At 36.7% G+C, this 15,608-nt stretch overlaps 1 protein-coding gene across 4 annotated transcripts in view; it reads left to right on the top strand.

Annotated features, from left to right (window-relative positions):
* TRAPPC9 (trafficking protein particle complex subunit 9) overlaps window positions 1–15,608 on the top strand; it is a 458,914-nt gene that overhangs the window by 95,004 nt on the left and 348,302 nt on the right. For all 4 annotated transcript variants that reach the window (XM_085321706.1, XM_085321778.1, XM_085321550.1 and 1 more), the window contains one exon: window positions 8,036–8,160. In XM_085321706.1, coding sequence (XP_085177832.1) covers window positions 8,036–8,160 — 125 coding nt within the window. The remainder of the gene's footprint in view (window positions 1–8,035; window positions 8,161–15,608) is intronic.

The following is a 15,608-nucleotide window of genomic DNA, read 5'->3' as shown; positions in this document are numbered from 1 at the left end:
GCAGTCCTGGAGAGGTGGATGACTGCGGATTTCTGCAGTGACCTAAAGATATTCCTTGTTTTGTTCTCTGTTACTTTCCAATAATGCACAACTTAAAATTTACTATTTTGGCCATTGCTGAGCATGGAGTTAGTAGTTTTGTGAGACTATGAACCGTACCTCCAAGGTCTTGCTCCTGATTGGTAATTTTCCACTGAGAGCCCATCGTTTCACATGTGAGTTTAGGATTGTTTTTTTCTCATTAATTTATACTGAATTTTATTTGACATTGTATTGACCAACCATTAAATCTCACAAAGGTCCTCAGCAGTCCCCAAAGTCGCCCTTTATCCTTGCTGCCCTAGGTATGTTAAGAGCATAATTTGTGCTTTGTTGCTTTTTTTCAGATTGCGCGGGTGAATGTGATAACCACTTACTTACCTGTGTAAAGACCTTCCCTCTTGGGGCTTTAGAGAGGGCATTTAAAAGCCCTCAGAGAAAAACTTTGCCCAAAGTGAATCAGTCAGACCTTTCTTGTCCACATGCTTGCTGACTCTTTGCCTGTTGTATCTGAAAAATGTTTCTTTTTTTTCCTTTTTTTTTCTTTCTTTCTTTTTTTTTTTTGGTTAACTTACGACATTCCCATGTATTTTTTGTTTTTTTAAATTACCAGCTTTCTGTCTCCTTTGCCCTATCTCTGTGCTGAGGCAGACAGCAGTACAGTTTAGGGAAATAAGTGTGCATAATATTCATATAAAAAATACTGCAGTCATTTCTCAATCTGTCACAGCAGGTCTGATGACTTCTATTTTTTTTCTCCCAGAATGAGAAATCTCTTTGTGTGTCCGGTTTGAAACTGGATTTAACTGATTTAGCTTAACCTTCCTTTCTAATTCTATGCAATTTTCCTCTTTCATGTCCAAAACTTTGTAACCAAAGGTTTTCTGGCTGAGAAGGAGCATGATTGAATGACAGCAGTGCCTTTGGGGGACTGCTAGGTGTGTCTGACATCTACCATTTATTCAGAGTGACTAAGAACAGTTTTTAGTCTTTGCATGCAAGAACCTCAGCGTTAAAATTATATGTGTAGACTGCCTCAAGAGGTAAATGTTGAAATTCTCAAAGGTGCTTAATGGACAGCAAAATTCAAGCCCTGTCATTAAAATTGATACAGGCATGTAGCTGTGTTCAGATGAGCAGAATTGTGAAGTGCCGGTGAATCTGTGTCCACGTGCGTGCTCAGCTGGGCAGAGGCAAGGTAATGCAGGTCAGGGACCGCAAAAGCTTTACCGTGGAAAASGCAAGTGCGTAGCAGTGAGAAAGGTTAAATCTCTCTTATATTTTTCCACGTTTTGGATCGGTTATGATAACAATGTGATTTGAGAAGGCAGTTTAACCCTTCTGTAAATAGAAACTGAAGTATACTCAGATCTTTCTTTCACAAGCACTCGCTCAAATCTGGTGCTTGACTCTAGCTTTACAGTCTGTTATTGGGGAAAAGTGGATGTGAAAAGATGTGGTACAAGGAGAGCTGAAAGTACTTCGGTACCAGCCCTCTGTATCTGCTTCCTGTTGTGCTGGGATGTTGGAAATGTGAACTTCTGTTGCTTTTTTTAACCTTTTTTTTCACGCTAATACAACCTTGTGCCCTGCTTAGGTTGTGAACTCTTTACTGTATGACATTAGAAGAAATTAGAGGCAATTTTTTTTGAGATTACATCTTTGAGAATATCAAGAAATGTGCCTTGTAGATAGTCATCCCTGAGATTAAAATCCTCCATTACACATGATCTCTCTCAGAATACTAACTTCCATATGCATTTGGTGAATATTTAAAGCTAGATTATAGTGCTGTGGCCAAAGCTGAATGTGGTCATTATGAACATTTTTGGGGGAATTCTAGGGCATATATTTTATCTAGTGTCACCAACTACTAATATTAAAATGCTACTGGATTTGATTAAGATAATGGAATTGTTTAGCATTTTAGACTGCTTTAAAATTTGTATTCAGAAGATCTAGGGCTGTATTAAACTTTTATCTGTGACAGAATATCATTTTAAAAATGGTAAAATTTGCATTGACACAGACTGCAAATGTTAGTGAAGTTTTGAGTCTTTTGTCCCCAAATTGAGACAGTCTTTCTCCATACAGTCTTGGTTCTCTGCTCAGGAAAGTTAGTTCATGGATTTGATTTGATTTTAAGGTTGCACTGGGCAAGATCGGAGGAAGCACTGTATCTGCTTGGTATAGCCAGACTTAAGGAGCTTCAGCATTAAAGGTCTCTCTCACCTGTTAATTCAAAGAGATGAACTAGATGCTCACGCTGTGCTGATGAATTATCCTTCCCAGGCATTACAACTTAATTTCTGAAATCCCAGTGGCTCCCCTGTACTAAATAGGACAAATTTGCTCCTTTTAGATTGCATTATAAATGGTAACTTCATAGAGGAAATAATCATTAGTTAAAAAAAAAAAAAAAAAAAAGCTTATATTATATACGGATAATGTTTCCAAAGTAAATGAATAAATCTATAATGAGTTCTTCATTACATAAAAATGTTAGGGCTCGTTCAGTGTATAGGGAACCTAAAGACAGATGCAAGGATATTTAAATTCATAAACTCACCAAAGAAAACATTCAGTCACATGCTGCCAGAGAAGCGAAACTGTGCTTGGGGTCTCTCCTAGCCTTCCCTGGGGAAGCTGCAGAGAGGTAATGGCATGTTTCTGAAAGCACTGAACTTGAATATTTTTAATATTGCTATACATGACCATTGTCTGTTTTGTACTTACTGTGTTGCTTTTCTGCTTAAATGAAATGCTTCAGTTTCATAGTTAGTGTATAACCACTTAGAGTATTCCTATGCTTATATAGCCTATAGACAAGATATATCATTGTTAGAAAAATCTGGTTTTGAACTTGAATGTAGTCTTGACAGTCTTCCTAGTTTTTATTTTGGTTGCATTGTTAATCTGAGGAACAGAATTTTCTTTTTTTCTTCTGACTACAAATACTTTGCACCTCCTTCATAAATTCATCATCATATTGCTTAAAAATATATTTTTAWTTTTTTAAGAATTGTCCTTATAGATTTTTTTAAAGTGTCAGCTTAGTGATTACCAAAGATAAGAAGCCTTTTGCTCTTCCAACTGCGATTTAATCTATCTAACTTGCYTCATAAGTTGGCTGATTGAAATTTTGTCTTATTTTTACAGTGTATAAGAGCCATAAGACTTTAGCCGGTATCAGTTGTACTAGCCGCTATACAAATGTCAGGAGAAGTAGTGCAGGCTCCAAATCTTTGCAACACAAATAGGTAGGACAGATATGAGGCAAGCAGTAATAAGTTTATTAATGGAACATATGGGCTAATTGTGCCATCATCCTGTTAAATGTTCTGTTATGCTTCTTCCTTGCTGAGGTGCTTTATTCTGGTGCCTAATGGAGTGTGCCTAAGTAGTCTCCAGTCTATGATTATGAATTTCTTTACACTTTCTTTGCTCCCTTTTTTGGTGTTCTTCCTTGTTCTAAGTTTACCTTCCCAATACTAGTTTAGGTAGTTCATCATCATCAGGAAGGAACCCTTAATTGACTGCTTGATATGATTAAATGTTATTATTATCTTCTTCAGATGTAATGAAGTTGTGAAGAGCTGCTCATTCCACTACATGCCRTGAGGAAATAATAATGAGGAAAAAAAATTCCAGTTTAACTGAGCTGGAAAATACAACATTAGTGTACACTACAAATATGTAACTATAGGTTGTTACATGCTCATCACTATTGGTGGTTCTTGTTTGTTTTCTTCTGTTCTGGGGCAGTGTTTTACTCTCTGTTTCTGTGCTGTTCCCCTCTTTGTAGCAGGAGACAGGAGTTCCTCAAATTCTGCCTTCCTTAAGCAGCATACAAGATTCTATTCTATTCTATTCTGTAGAAAAACATGTTCCTGTTCAGGAAGTGTACTTTGTCTCTGGTCTTGAACTGATCTGGCCCTTTTTCTACACCCAAAAGTACTTTGAAACTGTTACAGTATTGTTGAGAAAAATTGCCTATCAATAGGCTTTATATTCTGAAATTTCTATCGAGCAATGAAGATGGGGAATGTTTTCCCTTTGATTGACAAAATAAGCAAATGGATTGAATGAGCATTTAGTTTTTAGGAATGATATTTCATGCTAAAGTTGCATATTTTTGAAAAATTCTAGCAGATGTGTTTGCTTACTGTATCAAACAGTGAAAGCACTCATGTAAGAAAGAAGTTGCTGTAGGGTTTTGATAGTTTTTAATATTAAGTATTTTTCTTGTATTTTTAGAAAAGAGCAATAGGTGAGTTGGTCCTGCTGTTTGATAGTAAGTATTTCTTCTGCAAGGGTGAAATTTAACCTAAAATCTTGCACTGTTTTGCATCYCATGTAACATATTACCAGTTACCTGTAGAGCGTCTTTGGACTCTTTTTAGGACTTTTTGGTTTCAGTGATAAGCTTGTTCAAGAGTTTCCTAGCTACAGATTTTGCAGCTGCCTCAGTTGCGCTGATGCATCTTTTCTAAAAATGCATGTATTTTTGTCATCTGGATCAGGCCGGTGATCATTGTACAAAACAGCATTGCAGCCGGCGGGGCCAAGAAGAGCTGGAGTCGAACAGCGTGGGCAAAGTTTTACAGCACCTTTTTCTCTCGGTGCTTCAGTCGCTGGTTTGTGAACCTACAAGTTTAACGGCATTAGTAAAATTTTGCTCATTCGCCTATGAAGTTGTGTGGGATTCTTTTGTGTAGTGTAGCGTGAAAGTGGCTAATGAAGTTAAATTGACAATTTACTTAACATTTGAGAGGAGTGAGGAAACGCCTGTAAGAGATTTGCTTTGTTATGACAGAAACAACTGCGATGTTGAAAAAGCAAATTGTTTTTTTCCAGCTACCGTGGAAAAAGTGTTGGTCATGTGCTGTTACCATGGAAATGGTAATTAGAAATTACCATTGCAGAAATTAGAAAGATTTCTGGACAGAGCAGAAAGACAACTGTTCTTTTTATAGTGAAAGGCTGCTCAAGCCGTCTATTTGACGTTGCGGATTATTGAAACAAAGCTCTGAYGGAGGAATCGTCTTCAAAGCTCCAAACTCCTCGAAAGGAAATAAACTGTATTTACACTATGAAAACTCGTATTAATGTACACGTGGAATAATTTAAAACTTCTTGTGAGTTGCTTCACCCAGAATCTCGTAACTTCTCAATTACCTTTTTTCTTCTTTAATCACCGAGTTTGGCAATCTACAGCTGCTTTTAAAAGAATAGATAAGTCATTTAAAGTACAACAAAGTGCTTGGTCCTGGACAAATGTGCTATAAGCATCTTTTGAGGGCCAATATCTTTAAACAGAAAGTTTCAAATACTCGATTGATTACCTTAGACTTTTCTCTTAGCCTGAAGCAGAAATAACGTACTTTTTAATATCATATATCTTTTTGCCTTGARGTGTAATTTAGAAATTAAAAAATAAAATAAGAAGCTTGAATCTATATTTTTTTCTAAGAAAAGGAACATAGGATGGGTTTTTAGAAGATAATAATATTACAATGCTGTTAGCTATATGTCCAATATATTCAGGTTTACTTGAACTTTATATTGTGTTATTGCCTTAAATCTTAGGCTAATAAATCAGTTTTTGTTCATATCAGTTCGCACCCTTTAGAGGTTGGAATTTCTTTTCTCTTCTCCGAGATTGAAGCCTTTGATTTTGTTTTGTTTACTGCAAATGGAATTCAGTTTGCATGTACCCAAATTGCTCTGCAAGCCCAAGGAAGCGTGRATGATTAGGAGATTTGCTTCAAAACCACGCACCAAAACACTAGATGTGGCAAAGGTTATCTTAACTGTCATGCAAAAACTTGTTGCCTCTAATGAACATTAAATATAAATGTGAAAGTTCTGGGTTGAGGGGAAAAGGCAATTTTCAGGCACTCAATGCAAAAAATGATATATTTTTGGTTTAGGTAATAATCCTTTTGCCTCTGTGCAAAGGTCACTAAAGTCATCAAAATCATTTTTTCTTCCTTTAGATCAATATAGCACACCAGGCCAGGCTTTGCCCAAGTGCAGCAGGTCAGTGCCTGCGAATCCATCTTTCGTTGGACTCTGTAAGGGTGATTGACCTTTTAAAGAGCTCTGAATACTCCGAGCTGATTGAGCAGATGCTGTTGATGGCATTTTGTGATGGAAATGACTGAGAAATGTTAATCTTTCTTTTCCTTTTTTTCCATTTTTTGGGGTTTTTTTGGGGTTTTTGGGTTTTTTTTTTGCTTACGATAATCATCTATTAACTTAGAAGATTTTTCATTCCTAGGTCTCCTGAATGAGCATCTTCAAATTTGTTGGTATTCATAGTGGTGCATCTTTAAGGTTGAATGAAGACACATTTTAAAACAACTTAGTTAGTTATGGGAGGAAGTAGGAAGTAAAGGAATATGAGAAATATCCTTTGTTTTCATATTGAGATATTGGTGAAGAAGGACTTCAATCATGCAAAAAAATTACATTCTCCATCTTTTTCTTCTGGTTTCAACTTTTGAGGAACACATCTGCATTTAGATCCAGATTTGCGGTCATCCATGTAATTGCAACATAGTAAAGCAAATATAATTCAATGAGGGTCATTCCCAAAGGGGAAATATTAGAATATCTTAGTGACACTAATGGAACCTTTTCATTTTTCTGATCAAGTAGTTTTTAAGAGAGTAACATGTGTATAAATATTTGGAGTCTAAATTTTTGCCTTAAAAAAGAAGAACTAGAAACTTTGAAATAAAGCCAAATTTGTTGATTTTTGTAAACTTTTATATAGTTTTAGCAAAAAGAGTTTATTAAGATCTTATTCTGATTTTTTTCAGAGGAACAGTAGTAGGTCTCCAATGTTTTTGTTTGCAATTAAATCAGATAAAATAATTCACCAAAAATTGGTAATAGGTAAATCACTTAGAAAACTTGAAAACTGTGTTACTTTCAAACTCATTTGAAAAATTTAAGATTTGTTCTTTCATGATTTCTTTTTTTTATATATTATGTTGTTTCCCATATGGTTAGTTGYACGTGTTTGCTGTAATGCATCAAATTTTCTCTGTATTTGATCAGTGTGTGCATGGTAGCTGCTTTGCACAACATGAAGGAACAAAATTCTGTTCCTCTTCGGACTTCTGATTTACATCTAAAACTCTGAATTGTGTATCTGGTTCTTAATGTATGCTAAAACTTCATTATTTTGGTTTTCTTGTTCCTCTGACTTTTCTGACTCAGCAGTAACTTTCCCATGTTTTGATGGTGTGTGCTGAACATGTGGCTTTTGGTACATTTGGTATCAAATATATTGCATTGTATTAATTTACTGGTAAGTTGTRCCAGTTTATCAGTAGTAAACAATGCCAATCTGCTGACATATTCTCTTTTATTAATGTACTATATGCCAATACATAGACTGATAGAAAATACCAAACTCTAAGAAGATGCATTTCTTCTAGGTTTTGTTGGGTACTGTAATCTGAAGTTTAATTCCCATTATACATTTGTTCTGCATAACATGTTTTATATATTTTTATATCAGTAGATAGTACAAAGCACCGTATCTCTCTCTTGTATTTTTAAAATATTTAGCTGAAAAAGGATTTCTCAGACTTGRTATTAAGTTTTGTTAAAGATATTAAGTAGTTGCTCTGGTCACTGTCATGGCAAAGCACAAGCTTGTATCCTTCTCTATTCTGCCTTAATATTGTAAATATTGAAACTAACTTTAAATTATAGACTGCTTGAAATCTATATTGTGATATTTCACATGCAATTTCCTTCTTTTCCTGTGAACTTCATTGAGTTTTAAGTATATTTTTATTTTATTAATCTTCTAGGGCAGAATATAGCAAAATAATTTTAAAAATTATTTTTTGTTTAAGTGTTAATATTTCATTTGGAGTATTTTTCCCCTCTTAGATAAAATAGGTATAGATTTATTGGAATAAAAAATTGTATTTGAAAGGAAAAAGTAAAGTGATCTAATTTATTCTTTTTCTAGATGGAATCAGTGTTAGTGGACTTCCACTTTCCAGTCCTTTCCGACAGGTTGTCAAACCACGAGTAGAGACTAAACCCATTAACCCGCAAGAAGGCAGCAAAGCTGGCGACTTCAGTCACGTGAAGGTAACTAAGTGACACCAAAACAAGTAAAGGATTTGTTTTTTACTGTACTGCACTATGGTTTGGTTTGTGGTTAAATTTAAAGGWGTCTTTTCCTCAATACGTATTTCCTTTTTTGTTTTTGTAGGAAAGTTTGATATCCTGTGTTTGGATTGTTATGTTAGAACTAATGAAAAAGTAACCCAGGTGCAGGGCGCGCTGGTCATCAGTAGGGTGTAGCCAGGGAACTGTCGGGGCTTCTCCTCGTGCTGTTTTCTGATACTATATCCTCAGTAGGGAAGTGCTGCTTTAGAAATTGTTGGCTTTCTTATATTAAAATGTAGTGAAGGAGTTGTACCTTATGAACATTTGGGGATCTAAGTCTTACCTTCACACTTGGAGTAGTAAACCTTTCAGAAGTATTCGTGTAAGTAATACAGTGGAATAATTGAGAGCGCCAAATAAGCTGCTGTTTGTTTTTCTGGTGAAGATCTGAGCTGTTGAAGATGTAAACTTTTTATTTCAAGCAGGGAAATAAGAACTTTATGCTGGTCAGATTTGCAGAGGATATAATTTAAGATTAAAATAACAAAGCTTGTCAAAAATGTAACATTCGTCTTCCATATTTTTGGAAAATGTTGTGCATGCTGTTAAATATTTGATAGATTTCCGTTATGGATCTGTGTTGTGCATTAATTTGTTCCACCAGAATTTAACTTGAGTGTTATATTGCACACTGAAATATTTTGCTCAGCATATCTTTGGCTGAGACATGAACGGTAGCTTTGTGTCTTTTGCTGTATCTCACTTTACATGTGAACTTACTTTCATTACTGTAAGGTTGTTTACAACTCTGATAAACAGATGAAGGTGTTTAATTTATAAATTTGTTTCTTTTGGGCCATGAGTACTGCTAATTTGTCATCATTCATTTCTACAGTACAAAAATGGTGGTGATGGTGAGCATCTGAGATATGATAAAATACTAGCGAAGCTTTTCTGAGTCTTGCATAGCAAGCTATTTCCCAATTGCTCATCAACATAAATCAGTATGATTGAGAAAAAATTCRGGATGCACAGTAGTAAAGTGGTCATCATTGATTTTTAATTAAATTTAGAAATGTATGGAAACTAGAATTTCTGTCCTGTAGAAAAGTTTTGATTTTGTGGAAGCAAGGGGAATGTTATTTTGAAATTGGAGTAAAATTCCAAGAATGTAAACTCTCAGTGCACGAAATACATTGAAAAAAATCCATTTGAGCACTTTTTGCTTGTCAGACAGTTGCCCTGGCAACCACAAAAATACAAGCTCGCAGTAATCTCTGTGATGGTATTACAGGGATATCGGAGAGCTTTAGAGCAAGAACTTGTGTTTTCAGCAGTGTACAGCGAAGCTGCCTCGTGGAAACACACGCATATTTGATTCCACTGTTAGGTTTGTGAGATGCATTTTGATTTAATTAATTGATGTTTTGTGATGAAAGCACCATGAAGGTGGTCAAAACCATATTCAGTGGAAAACACACATTTTATCTATGTATTGAGCCTGACTTATATGACTGTTACACAGCTCCCATAGCACGGTTGGAATTAACACTTTGCTGTGTTCGACATTGATTCTAAAATCGGCTTAATCACTAACATCAATTTTTGGTGAAGTATGCTAGGTAGAGAAAATCTATAGAGAATCAGCAGGAAAATATAACTCGGTGTCAARCATCCAACAAAATAAAGCTGTGAAGGCAACCAACATAATTTTATGTTTCTAGTTACTTAAATTATAAAATCCAGATCACGAATTTGCAATGGAAATTGATCAAATAAAAGCATGATTGAGTTTCTTCTGAGATCTATAAGCTTTGCCTGCTATGGATGAGAAGAGAGAAAACCGCAATGAGGGTGTCACCATTTGTAGGATCACTTACTCTCATAGCTGATACCATTTTAGCAAATCTCTGTTTTTAAAACCTTYATTTGTATTTACCATGTTACTATATTTATAAACAATAGTTGCATCCCAGTTTGTACTAATTAAACAACCATGAATCAATCTTTTGATCTGGTTGAATTAAAAATGTCTATGAAGTTCAGACCTACTTGGAGTGTCTTAGAGGTACTTCTAGATCCACCAGACTCTCTACATAATTAAGTCTACGTGTGTGTGGACAAACGCAGTTGGTACAGGCCAAAGGACAAAAAGAAATTACCTGTCATAGTTCAATTGATTGCGTTTGTCTTTAGATGACTACGTTACATTTGACTTGTAGTCATTCTGCAATCGGGTATTATATCCAGCTTTTTCTGGCGCTGTCTACTACTACTGTTTATTACTGTCTGTTTACTTCTGTCTGCTACTTCTGTCTGCTTACTTTGACAAGGCTCTTTAGTAGAAAAACAACTGACAAGAACCAGCAACTTAAAACCAGACAAATTCCAGTTAAAGAATCAGGCAGTAATTGTGAATAATCGAGTCAATTAGCCATTAAAGATACAATCAAAATGTGTTATGGTCTAGTTTTCTTGGCTGGCTTCTGCTGGATTTGCTGCATTTTAAATTTTGATTTGCTTGACTTTGTACTGCCTGTTTTTCAGAATATATGAATCTATGTTTGTGGACAGATGTAAAGGCTTTTGCACAGAAGGAACATTGCTATCTGAAGTGTAGTGACCTGAGATATATAACAGAGATGATCCAACGTTCCCTTTGACCCTGAATCTGAAAAACATGTGATATTTATGAATCTTTTTGAATGACCCAGAACTCCCTTAGAAGAGATTTCAATTTCCTTCTGTTGCTGCAGAACAGTCTGAACATGTGGGCTATTGCCAGTGCCCTGCACAGTGCCTTTGGTGACTGCTTGATTATATTTTAAGGTTTGCCTTGTAACAGTCAAGTTAATTAAAGTGGTTTGACAAGGACTAATATGAGAAGCAAGTGGGAGTTTTTAAGTTAAGAAACAAGATAAACCTTAAACATTTGTTGTGAAACCTTAAACCTGTGAAATCTTAAACAAGGTGTGAAAATGCTCTGCTGTCATTTATGACCTAGCAATAGGTGTCTGTCGTGAATTTTCAGGATAAGTAGTTACTTTTCCATCCTAAATGTGCAGAAGCTAGTCTTCGAAAGTAAGATGAATCTTTGCAAATGAAAATTGATATAAATCAGTATTACTCCTGTTACTGTTTCTGAAATGTCCTTGTTTAGATACGTAGAAGCATTGGTGCTTAAGCCTTCCCTGCCAACTTTTTTTACTTACAGTTTTTGTGCTTCAGAGTGCTGGAACACTGAATATTGCCGGTATTGCGGCTGAACTTCCCTGCAGTCCACAATTTCAATTTTGCTACAGGCTGTCTTCTGATAAACCAGTYGCTGGCTTCTGGAAATGACTGTTGTTATAATGATCTCATAAATTCAGTATAAAAGTTGCTTTCTGACCTTATGATAAAGCCCCTCAAGCTGAAAAGAATATCACAGTGTAATATTATATTTGGATACACTCCTTTCTACTGTTCACTTCTGCATAATTGTAACCGCTGTCTTAAAAACCGAAGTCATCCCAGGGTACATGAATACTGCAGGGTGAGTTAGTCTGTGCTTAGCTCTGCATTGCTGTGGTTATACTGGTACACAAAACGATTTGTCTTAGGGCTGAGTTTGTTACTTTTTGAGTAACACTAGACTGTGTTTAGATATTCGACTATTCTATGGCTGAATGCAAAAGCTGCAGAAAAAGTTAAACAAGTATCATCATCTCTCAGCAGAAAATGTGTTATTTTTAACCTAGGGAGTTTGGTACTGTATTTCATGTGTGGAAGCTGAGTTTATTTGGCCTATTCTAGCACTKCACAGTGGTGGAAGAAATCCACCCTCGCTCCATACCATGTATTACAGACTTCAGGCTTGGAGAGATCAGTTGAATCAGTGTGAATTTGGTCATTAAAGTCACAGAGGGACCATCATGTATAGATAATTTACTGGTAGTTCCTATCTGTCACCAGATGAAAACACAAATTATCCGKCAAGATATCTTGGTTCAACACAGTGATCATGAGTTCTTTAAAATAAATCTTCTGGGAGTAGGAAATGCTACGTGACCCTAATCTGACAAAAGAGCAGTTCACACATTGAAAGGGAGGTCTTTTATTTGAAAGAAAATGTTGAAAGTATCTTGTGGATTTTTAAAAAATCTTGATTTAAGATGTTAACCATTGACCTTCATCAATGGCCATTTGCTTCACAGACTATGGACTGGTTTATAATTTAAAAAGGCCTTAGCTGACTGATAACTGTATGTCGAAACTTGTATGTTGAGGAGAATTTGCCTCTGCATATGAAAATGAGATGGAATTAAAGAGATTGAAGTACAGAAAAAGAGATGTAAGTAATCTAGAAGAACTACTGCATTCCTATACTATCACTAAGTGGTAGGAAGTGTTAGAATAAAATGTGAAGCTACATGTGCACTATCTTTAGTGTATCTTTTCTGATTCAGTTGATAGTGTATTAAAATGAGACATCAGACTTATTTGGATGTTCTCCATGCAGTTCTCAGGCTATGCTCTTTTAATGTGGATGCTGTTAACTGAGACAAACTTTATTTTGTTTACACTTTAAGCTTAAAATCYTTAGACCTGTAAGCCTTAAGTCTATAGGCTATAGACTATAGGACCCTGGAATAGAACAAATTTTTAATGGTTCTAGATCCTACAGAAGATAGTGGGATATTTGGATCTACTTTTAAAATTTGGATTGCTTTACTTTTTTAAATTATTTTTTCCCCTAAGTGTGACTTTAGGAGTGAGATTTTGGGCATGAAAGCTTAACCCATGTTAGATGTTCTGCTTCCACATGCCTTGTTTAGGAATTGAATAGTATCCTTGGAGATGCTGTGGCTTTGACTTGCCTTTTTTATTGTTGTTCTCCTTCAATATTACACACATCAGATCTTAAGAAAGAAAAAAAGGAGGATCCAAGCCTGACTCTGATCTTTGTTTCACTAATAACTCTTCAAGCCTGTAAAAGAGACAATAATTATATAGAAATCCAAATCAAAGTACTTTCCAGGTTTATTTCTTCCAACATCATCTTTTTTTTTTTAGATTGGTTAATTGTGATTTGTGAGCTAAGTACGCAAAAGCCAGTCACATTTACTGAACTCTGGTTGGCAGGGAGCCAAATCAAGCTTTGCCAGGTCAGCAAGGTGCTTTATGTTGCTTCCCTGACTAAAAATAGCAATTTCTCCTGTGACAAAGAGAAAAATRAAAGTGGATTTGTTCTGCAAAAACGAGAGAGATTTGAATTCTTGGTCGTTGGGTATACCAGGCAAAATTTGTTTGTGATCTGGCTTTGAATGAAAGCCTGCAGTTTGAACAGTTTGGATCTAAATCCTCTAACTTCCCTGCCCTGTTTGGCGGTTGATTATATTCCTTTAGGAGCTTTTTGGTTCTRTAAATAGTTTGTCGGATATTCAGCACTCTTTCTGCTCCCCATGTACAAATTGTTGCATCAAGAAATGAACGCTCTGTTGTGCCTTGGAGATGGTTCTCCCTCAAAACATGGGGAAAGTGATGGAGCTACTGGAGAGAGTCCAGCGTAGGGCTACAAAGGTGATCAGAGGGCTGGAGCACCTGCCCTGCGAGGAACRGCTGYGAGAGCTGGGCCTSTTCAGCCTGGGGAAGAGAMGMCTGAGGGGGGATCTGATCAATGTGTACAAGTACCTGAAGGGAGGGTGTCAAGGGGATGAGGACAAAGTCTTTTCAGTTGCCCCGTGTGACAGGACAAGAGGCAATGGGCAGAAACTGAAGCACAGGAAGTTCTGCCTGACCATGAGGGGGAATTTCTTCCCTGTGAGAGTGACGGAGCACTGTCACAGGTTGCCCAGAGAGGTTGTGGAGTCTCCTTCTCTGGAGATCTCCAAGGTCCGCCTGGATGCAACCCTGTCTAGCATGCTCTAGGTGACCCTGCTTGAGCAGGGAGGTTGGACTAGATGATCTCCAGAGATCCCTTCCAACCTTACCCATTCAGTGATTCTGTGAAAGTATTTTACCTAAGTATTTTTCCCCAATGCCACAGGAAAAAATTAAAATGCTACTTTCCCCCCTATTTTGAATGAATAAGATTAATTCGTATCACTTGGTATTCTACATTCAATACTATCACTGCTACAATTTCCATTCTGAATGGTTTACAACTTTAAGTACTTCCATTTCTGCAATTTGAGGCGTGAAGGAAATACTTAAAATTTTGTCTTGCTTTGATAGCAGAGTTTGGATAGAATCACTATCCACCTGTCAAAAGCACTGTTTTCTCAAGGCTTTTATTCATTGTCACTTGGTGAACAAGGTATGATAGTCTACTTATACTCAAAGAAATAATTCATCAAGGATAGCTGCAGCAGGTGCAATCTTGTTTATAAAGTACACTATATCTATCTATCTCTCTTTTTGACCGAAGATGAAGAAAAATTAAAGTTGACATCAACACAATGAACAAGGTTTATGGGAACAATAACAGACTCCACAGGCACCAGAGGTTCGTTGCCTGAAGAGACATCCATTGCATCTTGGTCATGCTGTTCAACTACAGTAAAATCCTGATGCTGTAGTTAGCGTGTGCCGGCTGCTCCTGAGACTGATGATTTCTGGTAGCTTTATCATCAGCTTGCCAGACTACACTGGAGTCGCTAGTATGGTCAGTGTGCATTGGTAGCAGACAATGTATCTATTTTTTTTTCTGAATGTTCCAGTGTTTTACACTGGAAATATGTCAGTCAAACAAGTGAGGGAAAGGAGGCCCGACTGAGCATCCATTATACCTAGGAAGGTAGAAGAACCCATTTGGGGATGGGGAGATGACTGAAAAACATACTGTAAAGTACAAATATCACTGGATTGTTTATCAGTGCAATGCTTAAGAAGTAACAGGTACTCTGCAGCGCGCTCTGTGGGCAGAATAGCAGTGGGTAGTTATTCCTCTAATGACTTTATGGTAGAAATTTTGGAGTGGGCTTCTGGAGGAGGGTTATGCAGGAGCTAAMTGGAAGATAGTGGAAGGTAGGATGGAGGGGAAGGTGACTGGGTTATAGTAGTGGAGAAAAAGAACAGATGAGCTTATGGTGGCAACCTGAAGGGAGAAGAGGRTTGAGGCAAACACTATTTTAAGTTTTGTTCCCGTCTCTTGAGAAYAGATAAGAGCAGGCAGTTGATCAGCCCTCTGAAGACTCTTACTTGCCTACTGGACTTAGTGCACAGTGAGCTGCCTTTTATCAGTGGTCAGTGTCCCCGTTTGCACTGTCCTCCATTTCCTAACTGACTCATGTTCAGTCACACCAGCTTCTAGACAGAGGGAGCTCATGCTTGTCTATGAGAAAAGGCAATAGGTCTGTGTCCCCCCGAGTACAGAACGTCTTGTTCTGCCACACAAGAATTCTTCCAGGAAACATGGAGGACATTTGCATTCTGTGTAATGCAGA

Source organism: Rhea americana, unplaced genomic scaffold (genome assembly GCF_003343005.1).
Source record: "Rhea americana isolate MKP2758 unplaced genomic scaffold, rheAme1 scaffold_0, whole genome shotgun sequence".
NCBI classification, from domain to species: Eukaryota; Metazoa; Chordata; class Aves; order Rheiformes; family Rheidae; genus Rhea; species Rhea americana.
Note: the sequence above shows the minus strand (reverse complement) of the source record. Positions and strands in the feature narration are given on the sequence as shown.